Source organism: Dryobates pubescens, chromosome 6 (genome assembly GCF_014839835.1).
Source record: "Dryobates pubescens isolate bDryPub1 chromosome 6, bDryPub1.pri, whole genome shotgun sequence".
Lineage (NCBI taxonomy): Eukaryota > Metazoa > Chordata > Aves > Piciformes > Picidae > Dryobates > Dryobates pubescens.
In genome coordinates, this window is record NC_071617.1 from 5,803,096 (window position 1) to 5,825,673 (window position 22,578).

The 22,578-nt window shown below is 44.3% G+C and overlaps 1 protein-coding gene across 1 annotated transcript in view; it reads right to left on the reverse strand.

Moving 5' to 3' along the window:
- The window catches only part of SNAP91 (synaptosome associated protein 91), an 80,822-nt gene that overhangs the window by 48,611 nt on the left and 9,633 nt on the right, over positions 1–22,578 (reverse strand). The window contains exons 3-5 of the mRNA XM_054162558.1: positions 6,017–6,159; positions 4,646–4,721; positions 917–1,019 (exon numbers count right to left, since the gene is read on the reverse strand). Of these exons, the coding sequence (XP_054018533.1) occupies positions 917–1,019; positions 4,646–4,721; positions 6,017–6,159 (322 nt within the window). The remainder of the gene's footprint in view (positions 1–916; positions 1,020–4,645; positions 4,722–6,016; positions 6,160–22,578) is intronic.

A 22,578-nucleotide genomic window follows, 5' to 3' on the forward strand; every position in this document is an offset into this window, starting at 1 on the left:
TAGCCTAGCAGTTGCGGGGGGAGGAAGAAAGAACCCTGGGGGCTTTGGGTATACCCTCAGGTGGGGAGAAGGGAAGTGTTGGGAGGCCTTTGGGTATGCTGTAAGAGACTGTATACTTTGGGATATCTTTGCCACTAGGTTTTGTAGCTTCTGTAAAACATTAATTGCTTTTCCATTTAAACTTTCCATCGCTTTCCAATCCACTTGTGTGAGTCTCATTCTTTGGCCCCTTTTCACAGGCAACAGAGGATCTGTCTGCCTCTAAACCAGGACAACCTAACACCATGACATTAGCTAAACCATGCCACCAAGTGCCACATCCAAGCTCTTCTTAAAGACCTCCAGGGATGGCAACTCCAGCACCTTCCTGGGCAGTCCATCCCAGTGCCTAATCAGCCTTTCTGTAAGGAATTACTTCCTAATATTTAACCTAAACCTCCCTGGCACAGCTTCATACCATGCCCTCTTGTCCTGTCACAAGTTGCCTGGGAGAAGAGCCTGACCCCCACCTGACTACAACTTCCTTTTAGGTAGTTGTAGAGAGTGGTAAGGTCCCCTCTAAGTCTCCTCTTCTCCAGGCTGAACACCCCCAGCTCCCTCAGCCTTTCTTCATATGACTTTCCCTCCAGCCCCCTCACCAGTCTCATTGCTAGCACCAGAAGCTCCCAGTTTTGCAAGCCACTTTACTTTAGTCTTCAGCATTTGCCTTTATTACCTACAGTGCTTCCACTCCTCCTTGTGCGATGTTTAATCAATTACAAATACTTAAGAGATCAAACCATTCTAGTGTTTCATCATGGCTAAACAAAGAACATAAGAACTAAGTCACTGAGACATTCAATTAAGCATAATGCCACAAACAAGATTTTCACAGGTCAGGCAACCCCAGCAATTTGCATCTGTAAATTTTACTTACCCTTTCTTCACCCTTGCAAAGTCAAATGCCATTTGTCTGTAGGAAAATGCTTTTTCATTCAAGTATCTACTGTAACGCCTTATAAAGGTGGACATGTCATAACCTGTAAAAAAATCCCAGTTGCACATTTTACACTTCATTTTCATGCTCATTTGGAGGTTTTTTTAGTGAGCAATACACATACAGTCAGCGGATGCTAAGGTTACCTGAACTCGGTTGCACTACACAACTCCACACTCAGGTCAGGCCTCACAAGAAATAGAATCACAGAACTGTCAGGGTTGGAAGGGACCTCAAGGATCATCTAGTTCCAAGCCCCCTGCCATGGGCAGGGACACCTCACACTACAGCAGGCTGCTCAGAGCCACATTCAGCCTGGCCTTAAAAACCTCCAGGGATGAGGCTTCTATCACCTCCCTGGGCAACCTGTTCCAGTGTCTCACCACTCTCATGCTGAAGAACTTCTTCCTAACATCCAATCTCAATCTACCCATTGCTAGTTTTGCTCCATTCCCCCTAGTCCTATGACTACCCAACATCCTAAAAAGTCCCTCCCCAGCTTTCTTGTAGGCCCCTTCAAATACTGGAAGGCCACAATAAGGTCTCCTTGGAGCCTTTTCTTCTCCAGACTGAACAGCCCCAACTCCTTCAGTCTGTCCTCACAGAAGAGGAGCTCCAGCCCTCTGCTCATCCTTGTGGCCCTTCTCTGGACACACTCCAGCACCTCCAGATCCTTCCTGTAATAGGGGCTCCTGAACTGGACACAGTACTCCAGGTGGGGTCTCACCAGAGTGGAGCAGAGAGAGATAATCACCTCCCTCAACCTGCTAATGATGCTTCTCTTGATGCAGCCCAGGCTCTGGTTGGCTTTCTGGGCTGCAAGTGCACACTGGTGGCTCATGCTGAGCTACTTATCTACCAGCACCCCCAAGTCCTTTTCTCCAGGGCTGCTCTCAAGCCTGTATTAGTGCTTGGGATTGCCCCAACCCAGATGCAGGATCTTGCATTTGGTCTTGAACCTCATGAGGCTGGCATGGGCTCACCTCTCCAGACATCTTACAGCTTCTGCATAAAAAGTAGTAGTGCTGCATCAAAACAATCTGCTGCTGTCCTCTGCTTTCAACAGATTCATCCAATGCACCAGAGGCACGGTTCCTGGGGAAACCTGATAGTTGCTCCTACAGTTATGTGGTAATATTACTTTATAGCAAAAGTAGTTAGTTCTCTATTAATGGTAAAAATGCCCATTTAATGAAAAGTTTATACTGAACTGGTACATGATTTCCAGGATACAGATTGATTTCAACTAAAACACTCCTGCTACTTTACATATAGCAGTCACTCCAGCTCTTACACAGACCTTCCAAATGCCCAAGTTCACCAGAACAAAAATTATGATGGCATTCAGAGAGATCAGTGCTTTCCTTGAACTGTTACTCCAGAGACCTCTAAGGCACGTAATACTGCACAAGCAGCCTCAAACTTCAGTCATCATCAAGCCTGTAGGACTTCTGAGCAGTTAGTGTTAGTCTATCCTTTAGGTATTTCTTTCCAAGTTTCTTTCTCTAAGCTACAGAAATGTGTGCAGAAGGCAACTCATTCTGCTCCTCAGTGCAACTCCTGGTTTACTAGCTTTGTTAAAATCCATATCCCTTGACTTAGTCACTGACTCTATTTTTCCTTAGTATCTCTCAACACTAAATATTTTTGCCAATTTAGGCTTAGCACTGCCAACCCATCATATATGAAACACTGGTTTATTATCTAAGAATGGCAAGTTTAAAGAAAAGAGCACAGAAAACAAAAGTGTGCATTTAACACAATTAATTGGTGCCAAATACCAGCATCCCTAAACAAGGGTTGGAAGGGACCTCTGGAGATCATCGAGTCCAACCCCCCCTGCCAGAGCAGGGCTATAGAATATAGCACATGTCACACAGGAATGCATCAGAGAGGGCTTCAAAGTGTCCAGAGAAGGAGACTCCACAACCTCTCTGGGCAGCTTGTTCCAGTGCTCTGGGACCCTCACAGTGAAGAAGTTCCTCCTCATGTTGAGGTGGAACCTCCTGTGCTAGAGTTTACATCCATCACCCCCTGAGCAGAGCCTGTCCCCCACTCTTGACCCCCAGCCCTCAGATATTTAGAAACATTTATTAAATCCCCTCTCAGACTTCTCCTCTCCAGACTAAAAAGCCCCAGGGCTCTCAGCCTCTCCTCATAAGGCAGTGCTCCAGTCCCTTAATCATCCTTGCAGCCCTTCATTGGACTCTCTCAAGTAGATCCATGTCCCTTCCCTCCTGAACTGGGGAGCCCAAAACTGGATGCAATATTCCAGGTGAGGTCTCACCAGGGCAGAGTAGAGGAGAAGGAGAACCTCCCTCCATCTGCTGGGCACACTCCTCAATGCAGCCCAGGATACCACTGGCCTTCCTGGCCACCAGGGCACATTGCTGACCCATGGATAATTTGTTATCCACCAGAATTCCCAGGTCCTTCTGCACAGGGCTGCTCCCGTGGAGTCAAACACAGTTCTAATATTTGACTTTCTTCCTGCCTTGCTCAAGTCTTGGTGTCACATGGCTCCATCCAGAGATGGAGTCACATGGTACTGTTTCTATCTTGACCACTATCATTGCATCCCTGCATTCTGCATAGAGTCCATAACTATTCTCTGACAGCAGTAGAATTGTAAGGTTTCTCTCTTCCCCAGTAGAGCTACCATATCACAGAATGTTAGAGGTTGGAAGGGATCTCCAGAGATCAAGTCTAACTCCCCTGCCAAAAGCAGGATCACCTAGGGGAGTCTGCCCAAGAATGCAGCCAGGTGGGTTTTGAAAGTCTCCAGTGAAGGAGACTCCACAATCTCCCTGGACAGCCTGTTCCAGTGCTCTGTCACCCTCACTGTAAAGTTTCTCCTCATGCTGAGAAGAAAGCATGAAACAATATTCTGCTCTGTTAAGTGAAGGAACAGGAAAATTCACTAATAATTCCAGAGTCAAAGGAGAAAAGCAGACACTTCATAAGCTTTAGAGAGAACTCCTTAATTTCTACCTAGGCCTTTCTAAATTCACCACTCAAATCAAAACCAGCTAGCTCTTCTGGCACCTATCTCCCCATTTAAATATTTTTAGGCAATTCCCAATACATGCAATGTCCCCAAGCAACCAAATTACCATCTAAGGCTAAGTCAAAAGCAAAGAAAACTGGATGGAAAGTAATCCATTTCATCCTTAACTGCTGTAACAGTTGAAGTGATGGTTGGCTCAGTCTTGAATTCAACCAGCACTTTGGAGGAGTTGTAGAATAGAGCAGAATAGAGCAGAATAGAGCAGGTTGGAAAAGACCTTTGAGATCATTGAGTCCAACCTATCACCCAACACCATCTGATCAACTAAACCATGGCACCAAGCACCCCGTCCAGTCTCTTTCTAAACACCTCCAGTGATGGTGACTCCACCACCCCGCTGGGCAGCCCATTCCAATAGCAAATCACTCTTTCTATGAAGGAATTCTTCCTAACAATTTCACCTTTTGAGTGAAAAATCTTGCAGGAACTGAGAAACCTCACACTGAAGCTGTCCAGCAGTTTGCTTGAGCTCCTATATTCATTAAGGACTCATAAAAAGGCTTCAGCAGCACATTTTTGCATTATTGGCATCTTAAGAATGAAAGAGCAAATTAACAACAGTATCCTATTTAGAATCTTGTTAAGATGATAGACAGGCTTACCATGAGATCCACTTTTGTCCAGAAAATTGCTGAGATTGAACAATGTGTTTCTAGATGCCAGGTACTGAATAAATCTCTGCAACACAAAAAGTTCTTCTCTTATCACAGGCTGCAGCTGAAGGCTTTCTACCCCCTACCAGAAGATTCCCAGTGTAGTACCAGCATACACACATGAAAACCCAGATTTTTGTCTCAGCCTGCAAAAGACCTTCCTCAATTCCTTTTTTCATTAATTCAGATTAATTACACTTAGCCTGAATCTACACTCAGTGCCCTACTGCATGCATAAAAACTAGACTTTGTGTAAAATACAAACCAGGCTGTGGAAGGAGCAATAAAAATGGTTAATTCTCAAAGAGATTTGAGGAAGGCACAAGATTTATCTGCTCACAAAGCAGCATACCCAGATCAGTCCCAGAATTTTTGACCCAGCAACCCCCTTTTTCAGCCAAGCTGAGGGTCTGTTTTTATAACAAGCAGGCCCCATATCCAGTACAGGAACTAACAGCCTGGAATAGTTACGGAAATCAAATCAAAATATTGGCCAAAAAACTTGGAATGGAAAATCAGGACAAGAGTAAAAATTAATGCTGTGACACTGGAGAAGTTCATTGCATGAAAACACTTTATACACAGTCAGAGAGGAATTGCTTTGCAGTCATATGAAAGCTCTTTAAGTATGCTTCTTGTTTTTGCACAGATATGCCAGTCTGCACAGGTCAATAAAAAGCAAGGGCAAGAAAAAGCAATCCAAAAGGCCATCAAGTTGAATTTACAGCTCAAGGTAAAGATTTCAACACTCATGCAGAGAGGGCAGCTGTTGGGATGGAGGTACATGCAGCAGAACATCATCTTTGACTACAGCCAAAACATAGATTATTAGGGTTGGAAGGGACCTCAAGGATCATCTAGTTCCAACCCCCCTGCCATGGGCAGGGACACCTCACACTAGATCAGGTTGCCCAGAGCCACAGCCAGCCTGGACTTAAAAATCTCCTGGGATGGGGCTTCTACCACCTCCCTGGGCAACCTGTTCCAGTGTCTCACCATCCTCATGGTGAAGAATTTCTTCCTACATCCCAGGTAGGTTTTAATCCTTCATAGCTCTGTTTCCAGAGAGCACATAAACTGTCAACATCCTGAACAGGCTGCTGCTTGCTCTTAAGCTATGGTTTTGTAAATGAAGAGACATAATCGGCACACCTCCAACCAGACCGTTAAAGGTAAGTTTGCTCCTCATCAAGAATCACCCTTGCCCAGTGTTCTGATGTCCTTGCTGGTCCAGAAGAGATGCTTTTGCACTAGTAAAGTTTTCCTTTTGGAGTCCGCTCAGTGCCAATGTGGTCTCAAGAGAAAGCCAGCTACACTTACCTCATTGCCATGAACCATTAGATGATGTGTAGTAACTAAGGCTTTGAATACGACCACCCAGCTGCTATTTGTTGCTCGCTCAAAAAGTGTATCAGCCATCTGAGGAATATTCACATTTGTTTCATTAGTTGCTTGGATCAAGTCTGTAAGAGAGAGAAGAAAAAGGTGCTAGGTGCTACAACTCAGATTAAAAAAAAGTTTGGAGCATGGCCAAGCTCTCAGCCCATCAGGCTGCAGACTATGGTTGTGACAAAGAGCTTACATTTTACATGTTAAGAAAAGCAAAGCAAAACAAAACAAACAAAGCCAAACCCACAAAACAACAACAAAAAAACCCCAACAAACAAATAAACAAAAAACCCCCAACAAAACACAAAAAACCCCCCACCAAAAAGCTGAGATTAAAGCTGAGATTACATGCTGACAGCAACATGGTCCAACTCTTCCACTAATTCTGTCTTGAGCTATGTCCCAACCTTTCTCTACCTTCATCCTAGATGAAGTTAGGGTGCACAACATCACAGGTCTTTACTGCTTGCAGGTTTTCAGCTTAATTGGGGCAGTTCACTACTTCTGGGTTAGATGAGTAAATATTACTAAATTCTTCAGTTACAGGTAACATCAAGCACAGTGAACCCAGTCACATCAGCAAAGAAGGTATCACCAGAAACAGATATATCTCAGAAGTTACGAGTTTCATCAGCATGCTACAGCACACCTAGAGTCTCTACAGACCTAGACAGTAGAAGAGTACATTCAGACATGCATTAGGACCTCTTCAGCAGTAGGAAAAAAGGCCAAATAGACATTAGTTTAGACTGAAGAATAATAGAATAATAGCACCTTATGTAGAAGGCAAGACATTAGACTGCCTTAGACAACAAGAATAAAATACATCTTTGTGTCCTGTAGACTACCAAGGTATAGACTTGCTCAGGAGAGTCCATGAAATTAAGGTTAAGTACTTAAATCATAAATACACCAGCAAGCTTTCCACTACCATCTATATCCCACATCTACTCATATGACCTTTGATTTACTGCATCACCAATTCCCTACAGACTTGTTAAGCAGCCAGCAATGACCTTCTACAAGCCCTATGAGGAGAGGCTGAGGGAGCTGGGATTGTTTAGCCTGGAGAAGAGAAGGATCAGAGGTGACCTCATTGCCCTCTACAACTACCTGAAAGGTGGTTGTAGACAGGAGGGGGTTGGTCTCTTCTCCCAGGCAACCAGCACCAGAACAAGGGGACACAGTCTCAAGTTGTGCCAGGGGAGGTTTAGACTCGAGGTGAGGAAAAAGTTCTTCACTGAGCGAGTCATTCGTCATTGGAATGTGCTGCCCAGGGAGGTGGTGGAGTCGCCGTCCCTGGAGGTGTTCAAGGGGAGATTGGACGTGGCACTTGGTGCCATGATCTAGTTGTGAGGTCTGTTGGAACAGGTTGGACTTGATGATCCTTGGGGTCTCTTCCAACCTTAGTTACTGTGATACTGTGATACTGTGTGATTACCTATACCTGAAACACAGTTGGAAGCCACATACTGCAAATGCATGACCAAAAGCTGTATGATGACAGACATGGCCCAAGAAAGGCTTCAGGAGATGACTTCATGCAAAACAAAAGGACACATAACACAGACCTAATTGTAGGGAAGAAGCTTAAAATTTGAAAATCTAAGTAGAAAAAGCTAAAAATTAAGCAGTCTAAGTCTGAGTCTTCACCTGTGCTACTAGTGAAAATATCTTTTACTTTCCCTGAGAGGACAGTAATCCTTGTTAATGATTTTCCATGTATTTCTTTCCCCTGCCCCCAGACTAGAAATGTTCACCCATCCATTAAAAGTCAGTCAGTGATGACAGATATTCTATTCCAGAGGCAGACAGACTACTCTGTGACTTATTCTTGCACATCTGAATTGTGTGAGCCTGCTGTAACTCTAGAGGAGTTTGGGTCAGTTGGGCAGCAGGATGACCACTTCACAGACTGGCTTTCCTCACCCAACACAACCCCATATAATGAAATGCATTAATGCAGCTAACAGCAGAAATGCAAGGTTTAGACTGCTGTGAAATAGTAATTCTGCCTCTGCAGACAAAGTCCAGAGGAGAGGTCTGTTTATACAGACTGGTGAGTTGCATCAGCTGTTGAGAACCACCCAGTGCAAGCAGAAGCCCACACTGCTGCACTAGAAACATTCAGAAGTTTAGTGGATTTTTGTTTGGTTGTTTGCTTTTTAATTCATGGCAAGTGATTTTTATGTGGTTTTTACTTCTGTTAAACAGACTCATTTGAGAGACAAGAAATCTATAGCTGAGAGTCAGAAGCTTGTGAGAACTCTTTTGTGTGGGCATACAAGCTGCAAGTCATCTTCAGTTTCAGGTCAGTGGAATGATTTTCCGTAATGAGATCAGACAAAAATTATGTGATCTGTTCATCTAGTTTAATTTTAACATGTTTGTTGTCATGTTTTGTTTTGATTGTGGGTGCCTGCAGGTTTTGTGCAGAACACCTTCTGAAATGTAAAGTTAACTTCTGTAACCTCAGTAATACTCAGTAACCTCAGTAATATCCTTGCAGGAGGCAGTTCTGCAGACAAAGTATTTCAGTAGTAAAGTCATGCTATTGAATGACAGCAGTTCAAGCTCACAGAGCTCCAACAGCTCTCCTTGATCTTGTTGTACAAACAGGCCAATAATCTTTTATTCTGTACAGCTGATTAATGCATTATGGAAGACAGTCACAAGTGGCTTGCTCACTGTTTACCCTGTTCAGAGGTTTCACTGCAGATGACAGCATTTGTCCTTAGTGTAAGGAAACATGCATCAAATTTGCAAGCTTTCAGTCCCAGGCTTCAGTATGTAGCTCAGTATGGAACAGGGGTGCTATGAATTGTGGATGCTGTCAGTGGATGTCAGACAATGAAATCTCTGAGGAGTTCACCCACAGCAGTGCTGGCGATGGAAGCTACAAGGCACTGCTGCTACAGTCACTCAGTCACTCTCCAAACTGCTGGAGGGTATGGCATCTCACTCTGCAATTCTGAATGTTTTAGGATGTGTAATTATAGTGTGTTGAGCAGAGAAGTATGATTAAATTTAAGCCTACTACTTACAGTGCACAGAAAAGAATTAAACCATGCATAAAGATTTTACTCATTTGAAGGGGGTGGGGGGGAAGGAGATGGGAGGTCAATTCTTGCAGAGCTGTTTCCCATTAAGTCATGCCACAAAGCTAACAAATTCAAGCTTCCTGGGTTTCTTTCCCCCCTGCCACAGAGTCTCAGCTTAACCAGCAATCATCAGCATCCGAAGCACCTTACAAGCACAGCTAACTTTACTAAACTGAGTACTACAGTTTGGTGGCTCAGCTACATTTTAAAATTTACTCCAGTGTGGTAGGGAAGAATAGGTACAAGGAAAAAGAAAACTTACACCACAGCAAAAAAAAGAAAATCCAGAAACCACACTTTCAAAAGATACAGATTCGGACATTTACTGGTGGGACAGAAACTTCAGTTTTAAATGAGATGCTGAAGCTCAGTCTTCAAAGAAAGACACAGGCACAACCAGATAACATGAAGAAGTAGCAGATGAAGAACAGCCCATCAGAAGCCATGTGAAATAATCTTACAAAGTTGATTTCCATTTGGGGTACACACAAGTAGGACGAACAGGGATTAAAGGTACCTTCCTGATGTAGTTTCTGCTAGTGCAAGCATCCATGTCAAGTACACTGACAGCTAATCCCCAAACCCAGAAACTGAGCTCAAATGCAAATTCCAAGCAGAGTAAGAAATCAGGGATTGTACAGCAGTAGCAGCAAGTGCTTTCATCATGACCTTCACAGAAATGAAATTGCTGGAGAATGAGGACCCACATACCCTTCATTTGAGCCCACTTGTTTACTGTGGGACTAAGTTATAATTGTCAAATCATAATTCATAATTTCTCCCATTTCATAGAATGGTTTCAAAGGGACCTTAAAGATCATCTAGTTCCAACACCCTCCACCAAGGACACCTTCCACTAGACCAGATTGCTCAAGGTCTCATCCATCCTGGCCTTGAAAACCTCCAGGGAGAGGACATCCACAACTTCCCTGGGCAACCTGTTCCAGTGTCTCACCAACCTCACTGTAAAGAATTTCTTCCTAATACCTAGTCTACATCTTCCCTGTCAAACTTCAATCCATCCCCTCTCATCCTATCACTACAAGCCTTTGTAAACAGTCCCTTCCCAGCTCTCTTGTAGGCTCCTTTCAGGTACTGGAAGGCTGCTATAAGGTCCCCCTGGAACCTTCTTTACTCCAGGCTGAACAGCCCCAACTCTTGGAGCCTTTCCCCGCAGGGGAGGTGCTCCAGCCCTCTGATCATCTTTGTGGCTGTCCTCTGAGTCTGCTCCAGAAGTTTGGGGTTTCCTCTCTTCACATTTTGGTAGCTTCCATTTTGAGCATTTATTCAGAATTGTAATTTGGGCTTCAGCATCTTTGGGTTTGTTTTTTGTTTCCAGACACATTTTGAGATGCAAAACCATTGCACACAGAAGATCAAGTTCTTGACACCAGAACTTAAATCTAAACACCAGTCTTTGAACTCCTCCGTTAGCCAAAGTTCTGACCCAGTCTTAAGACATCTACAACTTAATTAGGGAAAAGAAGCAAAGCTGGAGTGTGCTTTACACCTTCAATTAAGACAAACCTGTCAAACTGAGGATCATCAGCAGAGAGTTCAGCGAGGAAGACTGAAGTAAGTTACACCACCTTGGCTTCTCAAGGCCTTTTAAAGAGACCACTAAAAGATATAACTGCTTTTGGTGATTGTTAAAATCATCAGGCCAAATAAAAACAGAACAGAAAAGAAAGCTGCAAAGCCTTCAGAATTTCAGACTTCTTCAATCTCATTAAAAACAACTTCCTGATTTTGAGCTTCTTTTATTTAATGAGAGAGATTATACAACACTTCAAAGAATTTCTCTTACTCCTTTATCTTTGCAGACTGTAGATATGGGCAAAGTTGGTCTGCTGTTTTGGGCTTTGGGGAATTGTTTGTTGGTTGGGTTTTTTGGGGGGGTATTTTGGTTTTGTTGGGGTTTTGGGTTGAGTCGCTCAAACATCTCCAGAGAAGGGCAACAAAGTTGGTGAGAGGTCTGGAGCACAAGCCCTATGAGGAAGGGCTGAGGGAGCTGGGGTTGCTTAGCCTGGAGAAGAGGAGGCTCAGGGGAGACCTTATTGCTGTCTACAACTACCTAAAGGGAGGTTGCAGCCAGGTGAGGGTTGGTCTCTTCTCCCAGGCAACTAGCATCAGAACAAGAGGACACAGTCCCAAGTTGTGCCAGGGGAGGTTTAGGCTGGATGTGAAGAAGAAATTCTTCACAGAAAGAGTGATTTGCCATTGGAATGTGCTGCCCAGGGAGGTGGTGGAGTCACCATCACTGGAGGTGTTTAGGAAGAGACTGGATGGGGTGCTTGGTGCCATGGTTTAGTTGATTAGATGGTGTTGGGTGATAGGTTGGAGTCAATGATCTCGAAGGTCTTTTCCAACCTGGTTAGTTCTATTCTATTCTATTGGGGACAGGAGGGTGTTCTTTTTGTTTGGTTTGGGGTTTTTTGGTTGGTTGGAGAGAGGATTTTTTTGCTTGTTTGTCTGTTCTGTGGGAGGTTCCTTTGTTAATGAACAGATCTAAGACTTCCCAGTTCAAAGTAAATTATTTACAGCTTACACTTTAGTATGCAGACAAACAGCAGCAGAGCACAAGACCTCTCAGTTCAGAGGGATGCTGGTGCCAACTAAAGAGCAGCTGTCATTCCAAGCTGAATTAACATGTGAGTTTCCTCAGCATCTGAGCTACATCTTCCACTCAGTTCCTAATCTTTGTCAAATCTTTGACAGTAACTCCCCCCTTACAGACCTTCCTCACTATTATGTTGAGCATTACAATAGCCTTCACAAGTGTTTTTTCTTGCTTAAAACTATTTATTTAATGTTCATGGCATCAAGCTACAAGTGGGTAGGCTTAGACTGGACATCAGGTAAAAAATTTTTCCCAGCAAGAGTGGTCAGGCATTGGAATGTGCTGCCCAGAGAGGTGGTTGAGTCACCAACACTGGATGTGTTTAAAGGTTGTTTAGATGTGGTGCCTGGGGATATGATTTAGGGGTGAACTTTGCAGAGTACAGTTCTTGGTTGGACTTGGTGATCCTGAGGGTCTTCTCCAACCTGAATGTTTCTGTGATTTAAATAATGCCAGGAACATGGTGAGGGGAAGAGGGGGAAAAAAAAAACAAAGGAAAGGAAAAAAAAGGGCATGACTGTTCCAGAACAAGAGGACACAGCCTCAAGCTGTGCCAGGGGAGGTTTAGGCTGGATGTTAGGAAGAAGTTCTTCATAGAAAGAGAGACTGGCCATTGGAATGTGCTGCCCAGGGAGGTGGTGGAGTCACCATCACTGGAAGTATATAAAACCAGACTGGATGAGGCACTTGGTGCCATGGTTTAGTTGATTAGATGGTGTTGGATGATAGGTTGGACTTGATGATCTCAAAGGTCTTTTCCAACCTGGTTAATTCTATTCTATTCTATTCTAAATCTGGGCTATTCAAGAACTGAAAGAAGGAGCCTAAGTAAGTTTGAAGGGGCCTAAGTAAGCTTATAAACCTCAGCCAAAAAAGTGAAACAGACAAGTAACAGTACAAGTCCTCCTGTAAGACATGCAACTGTATAAGGAAGCTAATGCTCAGCAAAGAAAAAGCTGAAACTTCCAGGTCTACATCGAGACTGACCACAAAACAGTACTGGAAAGCAGAACAAAGTCACCAGTTTCTGCTTCTACATAATTGCTCATGAGTACAGTAGGTGACTTTAATGTTGCTTGCTTTGACTACCAAAGCAATTCCACAAACAAGAGGTGGGAAGTTATCTGTGGGGTTAAAGCTTATTATCTATTCTTTTCACCCCACAAACATGCATCACAGTTTGCCTTTTAATCATCTCCCCAGGCAGAATACCTCCTCTTCTCCAGGCTAAACAACCCCAGCGCCCTCAGTCTCTCCTCATAGGGCTTGTGCTCAAGGCCTCTCCCCAGCCTCGTTGCCCTTCTCTGGACACGTTCAAGTGTCTCAATGTCCTTCTTAAACTGAGGGGCCCAGAACTGGACACAGGACTCAAGGTGCAGGCTAACCAATGCAGAGTACAGGGGCACAATGACCTCCCTGCTCCTGCTGGCCACACTATTCCTAATGCAGGCCAGGATGCCATTGGCCTTCTCGGCCACCTGGGCACACTGCTGCCTCATGTTCAAATCAGCACCCCCAGGTCCCTTTCTGTTTGGCAGCTCTCCAGGCACTCCGACCCCAGCCTGTAGCACTGCATGGGGTTGGTGTGGCCAAAGTGCAGCACCCGGCGCTTCAGCTTGTTGAATGCCATCCTGTTGGACTTCGCCCATCTGTCCAGCCTGTCAAGGTCCCTCTGGAGAGCCCTTCTACCCTCTGACAGATCAACACTTGCTCCCAGCTTGGTGTCATCTGCAAATTTACTGCTGATGGACTCAATGCCCTCATCCAGATCATCAATAAAGATGTTAAAGAGCATGGGGCCCAGCACTGATCCCTGGGGCACACCACTAGTGCCTGGCTGCCAGCTGGATGTGGCACCATTCACCACCACTCTCTGGGCTCGGCCCTCCAGCCAGTTCCTAACCCATCGCAGTGTGCTCCCATCCAAGCATTATTAAAGCATATTAAAGAGGATGGGGCCCAGCACTGATCCCTGGGGGACACCACTAGTGAAGAGTGGTGAAGAGTCTGCAGGGCAGAAGACTTCAAGCACTGTAGTAACCCTGGGTTACTAACCCTTCTCCTACAAAGTACCAGCAAAATTTCTCTTGGAGCTTCCTCCAATTTCTGAAACTGAAAGTTTATTTAGCCTTTGAATCAGCTTACTATTACACTGCTCCTTTTAAAATGCAATAGTACACCACTTCCTGTATCACCAGATACCTGTTTATAAAAAAAAACCTGGAAAAAATCAAACAAAAATAAAAAATCAGCTGCCCATATACACTGCTGGACTTTATTCCAATGCACCTTCACACTGTTTGCACCCCTCCTCCCCCACCACGTTAAGGCAAGATATTTGGCTTCCAGTCCTCTGCAGAAACAGCCCCAGCTCATTAGCAGTATTAAACCAGTTATGTTGGATTTGTGTCCCTTTTTGTCCTTAATCATTCAACATATGGCTTTTCCTCCTGAGAGGTTCAGGTGCCGCTCTCCTGGAAAGGGGAAAATAAAAGCCAACTGTCAGATGATCTTCTACAGGATATGAAAGGGTACAGCTATGGCAGCTGTCTCCCTACATACTAATAATGGGGGGAAAGCATTAGTACACAGTTTAAAAGATAAATAAAAAATAAAGGCATAAGCAATTCCAAGTTCCAGGACAGAAGTTGCTGGAACTTACAGCTCCACTGATTCTGGGGGAGAAATCATCACAGTATCACAGAATCGCCAAGGTTGGAAGAGACCTCGAGGATCATCGAGTCCAACCTGTCACCACAGACCTCATGACTAAACCATGGCACCAAGTGCCACGTCCAATCCCCTCTTGAAGACCTCAAGGGATGGTGACTCCACCACCTCCCTGGGCAGCACATTCCAATGATGTATGACTCGCTCTGTGAAGAACTTTCTCCTCACCTCCAGCCTAAACTTCCCCTGGCATAGCCTGAGACTGTTCTGGTGCTGGTTGCCTGGGAGAAGAGACCAATCCCTTCCTGGCTACAACTGCCTTTCAGGTAGTTGTAGAGGGCAATGAGGTCACCCCTGAGCCTCCTCTTCTCCAGGCTAAACAACCCCAGCTCCCTCAGCCTCTCCTCATAGGGCTTATGCTCAAGGCCTCTCCCCAGCCTTGTTGCCCTTCTCTGGACACGTTCAAGTGTCTCGATGTTCTTCTTAAACTGAAGGGCCCAGAACTGGACACGGTACGCAAGGTGCAGGCTAACCAATGCAGAGTACAGGGGCACAATGACCTCCCTGCTCCTGCTGGCCACACTATTCCTAATGCAGGCCAGGATGCCATTGGCCTTCTTGGCCACCTGGGCACACTGCTGGCTCATGTTTAGGCAGCTGTCAATCAGCACCCCCAGGTCCCTCTCTGTTTGGGAGCTCTCCATCCACTCTGACCCCAGCCTGTAGCTCTGCATGGGGTTGTTGTGACCAAAGTGCAGCACCCGGCACTTGGACTTGTTGAATGCCATCCCATTGGACTCTGCCCATCTGTCCAGTCGGTCGCGGTCCCTCTGCAGAGCCCTTCTACCCTCTAACTGACCAACATCTGCTCCTATCATGTGCATTACCTTTATTATTTACACTGGAGTTCTGCTCTTGAGAGTAGTGCAAGTGAAAGATGACAATCAGAGCAACTGTAGAAGCTCAATTTAAAGCAGGAGTCATTGAAATTGTAAGTATGGTCTCAAAGAGTGCTAATTGATTAGTAATGAACCGATTTTATGGACAAAGTCCAAGACACCCATAATCCAGTCACTTGAAAGAATGAAAGCTTCAATCTCACTCAAGAACTAAGTATCTGGAACATCAGCACTGTCACCCAGATGATGTGCTACACAAACTCCTTAGTGCAATCATACTAAAAAAGCAGCTTTTTGGCTTCACACACATGAAGAACACTAAACAGAGGGGGAAATGCCCCATGGTCAAGGCATCCTGCCTGGTTTCCTCTCAATCGGAGCCTTGAAGCTTTTTCAATCAGCTTCACCACAGAAAAAGCCTCAGTTATTAAGCATGGAATTGTTCCCCTGTCCAAAGCAGTAAGAAGCTCAGACTTGACCCTCATTTGAACAGAATGAACTCACTTAGAATACAAAAGAATTTGTCTTAGGCAAGAATATAAGTTCAGCGAAGCTGAGGAAAGGAGAAATCACTGCGCCACTGATTCCTTCCTCTCACCCAGAGACCCCATTCCAGACACTCCACCCAAATGCTGCTCCACAGCTAGCTCAAGAAAAATGTGTATTTTTCTGCCCAAAGACAATAACTGAGCAGTTCTGCTTATGATGATACGAAATAGCAAGTAATTCAGGAGCCAGATGTGCCACTTACCTATTTTATTGATTTACTGCAAATAGCAACTCACAGGATCCCAGTACGTTAGGGGCTGGAAGAGACCTCCAGAGACTGAGTCCAAACCCCTGCCAGAGCAGGATCACAGAATCTATTGCAGCTTGCACAAGAATGCATTCAGATGGGTCTTGAAAGTGTCCAGAGAAGGAGACTCCACAACCCCTCTGGACAGCCTGTTCCAGTGCTCTGTGATCCTCACAGTGAAGAAGTTCCTCCTCATGTTGAGGTGGAACCTCCTGTGCTGTAGTTCACATCCATCACCCCTTGTCCCATCACAGGGCACAACTGAGTAAAGCCTGTCCCCTCCCTCTTGATGTCCAGCCCTCAGATAATTAGAGACATTTATTAAATCCCCTTCTCAGTCTTCTCCAGACTCAACAGCCCCAGGTCCCTCAGGCTCTCCTCAAAGGGCAGTGCTCCAGTCCCCTAATCATCCTTGTAGCCCTTCATTGGACTCTCTTGAGCTGGACTTCATTGGACTTCTTCATCGGACTCCCTGTCCCTCCTGAACTGGGGAATCCAAAACTAGACACAATATTCCAGGTGAGGTCTCTCATGGCAGAGTAGAGGGGGAGAAGAACTTCAAATTATCATTGTACTATTTTGCACAGATTAAGCTATACAAAATGCTGTTTCCATTTAATTGACACTAACTGATGGTTATAAGGTTAAAATATAAAAGAATTGTCTTTGAGAAATGCTATTGCACATCCTATTGTAATATGGCATCTTAGTTGCCAAACTCTACAGGTGGAAGTGACATGGAAAAAACCCTTCTAACAGTAAAAGTAGCATTTGTGTTAAGCACTTGACCAACAGCTTAAAAGGACATTCTAGGGTGTTCAAGAGGGGATTGGACATGGCACTTAGTACCATGGTTTAGTAGTCATGAGGTCTTGGGTGATAGGTTGGACTTGATGATCTGTGAGGTCTTTTCCAACCTTATTGATTCTATGATTCTATGCTCTCAAAAGGCAAATCTCGGACGTCACTCTACAAGCCATTTCCTTCAGCAGCTCAAACCTGAAAGCCTTAACCAAAATATACATTAATTTAGAAAAGAAACACAAGACTGTGGCCATCAGCCAATCTTCTGCCAAGCCTTCAAAGCATTTATTCAGTTTTCTGTAAGGGGCAGAACCGACCTTCATCCATGCAAGCATTAAAGCTAAAGTCCTGTTGCATCCTAGGTCTTGCTGCAAACAACAGAAGTTTAAAAGGGGCACACTGCTGCAAGATTATAACTTAGAAGGATAAAAGTCAGCAAGATTGAGCCAATTGGCTACTGTAATTGGATACCAGGCTTCCAGCTGTGGCCTGTGATTATCTGTCCATGAGGTGAACAGCCTCTAATATTACCTTTTGGTTATATCAGTTCTTAACTCTTATCACTTGGCAGTTTACTATCACTTACAGGGCCAGCTGCAGATTTTGCCCAGAACAGCACAGCTGCACTAGAAAAGTAAGGATTTCATGTTTGCCACAGCAGCATGGGGTCATTTACTCTAATCCTTGCACATTTTCTAAGCAGCCTTTACATGATGTACATGATCTTGCAGTCCAAACACATCTGGCAGAAAATGGTACTCAGCTGAGGCACGGTACATGAGCTGAGTTGCCACGCTGCTGTCATTTTTATTCTAAACTGAAGGAGCTCTGGTTAGTGGCATCTACCCCCAAATGATCTACCTGCCTCAGAAAACCATCTGTTTTTAATAACCCTGTAGAATTGAAACCATCACTAGCTCATTAACTCTGCCCAGAACAGCAACTGGGCACTAAAATCCACTACAAATCTCAACGAGACTGAAAATGTATTGGAAGCAGCCCGATGCTTCAGCCGCACTACTTAGCTGTTACACACTGGGAATGCATTAAATAGAGTGGGGATGAGACAACATGCAAAGCAACCTCAGTGACAAGTTAATTAGCTGCAGCCTGTATGCTAGAAACAGGTCAGTCGAGTAGGCAGACTCAGCAGCTGACACATAAAACTTTCAAGATCCAGCCCATGGCCCATGTTTTCCCTACCTTACTCTCTCAGGGTCATTCTTCTAAGGGTCCAGTTATTTTGTCAGCAGATGCCATATGATAACAAAACCTTCAGAAGGGTCAGCCTGAAAAATAACCAAACAAGGCCAGGGAGCCCATCCACTCCATCAAGCTGACAAGTCACCAGAAGCTCAGCATGGGTGGAAATTCTTAAAACTGGGAATGAATTCCTGCAACTGTGCAGTCCTATTGAGAATATGGACATACCTCTAGGAAAGAAATCAAGTGTAATCAAAGAGCACTGGAACAGGCTGCCCAGAGGGGTTGTGGAGTCTCCTTCTCTGGAGACTTTTAAGCCCTGCCTGGATGTATTCCTGTGCAACCTGTGCTAGATTCTATGGTCCTGCTCGGGCAGCGGGGTTGGACTCAACGATCTCCAGAGGTCCCTTCCAAATCCTAACATCCTATGATCCAGTGATGCAAACCTGTCCATCCAGTTGGAGCCACAGTATGACCTGTGCTGTAGGTTAAGGACTAACCATCCTACCATAGAGGTAAATTCCTCCAGAGGACCAGAGAGCCCAAGGGGGTGGATGGTCTGTCCCAGAGGGAGGACAGGAGAATAGAACAGAGTAGAGTAGAGTAGAGTAGAGTAGAGTAGAGTAGAGTAGAGTAGAGTAGAGTAGAATAGAATAGAATAGAATAGAATAGAATAGAATAGAATAGAATAGAATAGAATAGAATAGAATAGAAAAGAATAGAATTAACCAAGTTGGAAAAGACCTTTGAGATCAAGTCCAACCTATCATGCAACACCATCTAATCAACCAAACCATGGCACCATCATGTGTTATTCCATCCCATAATCCTGCATCTTCCTATATCAGCAGACCTCACAGCCAGTTTTCTCTCTCTCTGGGCCTGCTCTGCGGAGGGCAGTGACGCCTAGTGTGGGGCGGAAAGGCTTGGCAGGTTGAAGCCTGATTTGGGGCCAAAGCTGACTTTGAAGTGTATATATATCCTTTGTACCTTTTGTATACTTTTATAAGTAGTATTTCTGTTTAACCTCCAATTCTGTGTGTTTTTATTTTGTGTACTTTTGTAAATACTATTTCTGTTTAACACCCAATTCCATGTGAGCATTTTTATTTCACTCCTTTGGGGTAAAATGCTTTCTCTTCCAGCTCAGCCCAGGCCAACCTCCTCGAGGCATCCCAAAGCAGTCACAAGTACACAGCAAGTATTTTGTAACACAGGTGCAATAATTTCAATCCATTTTGTCTTTTATTTCTGTATTAAAAGAAACAGAAAGACCACCAGAGCTCCTAAAAGCTGATGGCTGCCTCATATATGAATGCTGTGCCTTAAAAGAGGGTGGTTGATTTTTTAGCAAGCTGACTGATGTCCTTCACATTTAGACAGAGCTTTACTCTCTGCTTGCTAAAGAAACAATAAATGTGCAACTAACTTTGCAATTCCTTCATGTTCATTCACCTCCACTATACCAGTTAAACAACAGTCCTCTGCTTCTGCCACACAAGTCAACTACCACTAGACTTTACTCTTCAACATGAGCCTGCAGCCTGTCCTACACTGCAGATTTCTTGCTGTTGCTAAAAAATTCTGTTTAATTCAACAGAACAACCACCTGAGAGGCAGAAGATGCAGTTAGGACTACTAACCATTAAGAAAACCTGACAGTAGTAAGTTGCTATCTAACAGTTCAAAGTCACCAGTGCCTCTGGCAGATGTCTTTGTCTCTGGCAGAGGAAGTCTCCTATCAAGCTATTGGTGTTAAAGTTGGAATCCATCACACAGGTTCATGTCCAGGCAAAGCTTTGCAAAGAGTCAGATCTCAACACCTAGAAGTCTCAATTAACCTCCTGAGCATGATACGGAGGTTAAGTTTTGAAAGGTACCTTTCTCACAGTCTCAAGCTGCACCAGGGGAGGTTGAGGTTGGATGTTAGGAAGAAGTTCTTCACAGAAAGAGTTACTTGCCATTGGAACGGGCTGCCCAGGAAGGTGGTGGAGTCACCATCACTGGAAGTGTTTAAAATAAGACTGGATGAGGCACTTAGTGCCATGGTTTAGTTGATTAGATGGTGTTGGGTGATAAGTTGATGATCTCAAAGGTCTTTTCCAACCTGGTTAATTCTGTATCCTGCATAATACTGTCCAAAGCAATTTCCAGCTTCCTGATAAACAAAAGTTCTTTAATTTCACCTATTTCAAACATAGCAAACTTTCCCTGTCAAGACTCTTTGCCATTCACAACAGAGAAATTTGAAGTTTAAATCCAGCCTAGCAAAACTAGAAAGACTCTACGTGGCTTAGAATAAAAGGTCAGATCAGAAAGTCACAGGCAAAAAGTCATATATGAAAGCAAAATTCTGTTTCAGATGCCAGTAAAGGAACATCACTCATGATAAAATGTACATTTTCATAACACTGGCACACTAGACATGCTGACTTCCTCTGGCTTGCTGCCCCTCAGCAGAATGTACATTCTCCTATAAATAGGTTTAGATGAGGCAATAAAACATAGATTAAGAGCTACAGGCACAATAACTGTACTTTGGATTCCAGAGCCATGCAGCAAGATCCAAACCCAAGTCTCCATTTAAAAAAAGGCCAGGTTGTAAAACTCCAGGGTTGCTAAAGAACTGATGCAATGACATGTTAAAGCTTTCATCTATATTCAACCTCTACATAATGAGAAACAGCAGCCTTCAGCACCAGGAAAGAGGCCAGCTGGCTGCCCCCTTTCATACAAGTCCTACACTCTCTGAAACAAGAAGTGAAAGGATGAGTCCTTTTAGTACAAGTTTGAACTCTCACTCAAGTGCATCCATGTGGGCACTACAAGTACATGCAAAGACTCCAGCTAGTGCAGTCCCACACCGTGGCACCGATCACGATCGCCGCCTTATTTTGAGGACCTGCCTCTGAACTCCGTAAACTTGTCTATATTTTAAGCATGTGGGTGGCAAATCAGCATGTTTTATTCATGCTCTGAGCAGTCATGTCTTCCTCTCACTTCCACGGAGGACCATTTTAGAACATTCTGTAAACTATCAGAGAGACTTAAGAGATGTAATAAAACTATGCCAGAGGCACTAGGAGCCTGCCAGGCTCTGCAGGCTAAGCACTGACCATCTGCTGTGGCAGGACCTGCTGCCATTGTGTCATCCACGCTCACGCCAAGCCAAGAAGTCAGTTTGAAGTGATCAACTCTATTGCCAGTAGACAAACCACAGTCTTGTCCCACCTTTCTAGAACAGCAATGTTTAAGACACTTCCTTGAAAAGACATGCTCTTTGGTCTTTTAAATATATGGTTGAACAATCTTAGTCCAAGTGGACACCAAACTGCAATCTATCCTTGCCAGCATTTCACATCTCAGCCATAACCCAGTGTCTTAAATGCCTAGAAACAACTGGCAAAGAATATTGCTCTCTTTTTACATTCCTTCTTTGAGAAAGTAAAGCCACCCTGGCAATGCTCATGGCTCAACTGCTTTGTTGGAGCTGTGTGGCCCTACTACAACACAGGAGTTCCTGCCTACCCACTTTCTACCTGTGGTAGTTTTGCATATTGGCTTCCAACCAAAAAAAAAAGAGTTGATGGCTTCAAGCCAGATCCAAGCTGCAGACATATCCTGTCAGCAACTTGCAGTTCTCAACACATGAGAAGCAGTGTGCTCTCTTGATGGCCTTCAAGCATGATCATGGCATAGCATAGAATAGAATAGGAATAGAATAGAATAGGAATAGAATAGAATAGGAATAGAATAGAATAGAGTAGAATAGGAATCGAATCAAAGAGAAGAGAAGAGAAGAGAAGAGAAGAGAAGAGAAGAGAAGAGAAGAGAAGAGAAGAGAAGAGAAGAGAAGAGAAGAGAAGAGAAGAGAAGAGAAGAGAAGAGAAGAGAAGAGAAGAGAAGAGAAGAGAAGAGAAGAGAAGAGAAGAGAAGAGAAGAGAAGAGAAGAGACCAGGTTGGAAGAGACCTTCAAGATCATCACAAAATCTCCTCTGCAAGAAATATCATAAGACATTCAGGTTTTGTCAATAGCTACAACAAGCAGGCTCTAGGAAAGACAGCCGACACACTGCCTCAGCTCAAATGGCCAGAGCACAGATGGCACAAATACACATTGTCACAACACCAGGACTTTTCACCATCCAATCCCTTGTGTTAAACTAAGTTAAGAGACTGATATAATCTAAAACAAAGCATGGAATCACATTATCCTGGGCAGGGAAGAGCAAAAGAAGGGTATTTGGATCTTGTTCATCCAGAAGTTGGTGGAAATGCAGCGCACTGCCATTTCCTGCACTGTGCCTACATCTAAGCTGCAAGCCTCAGACGCCCAGTGGATGCACCACTTCCCAGTGGTCTAGAAAAAAGTGTTCCAGTATTCCATCTACATTTACAGT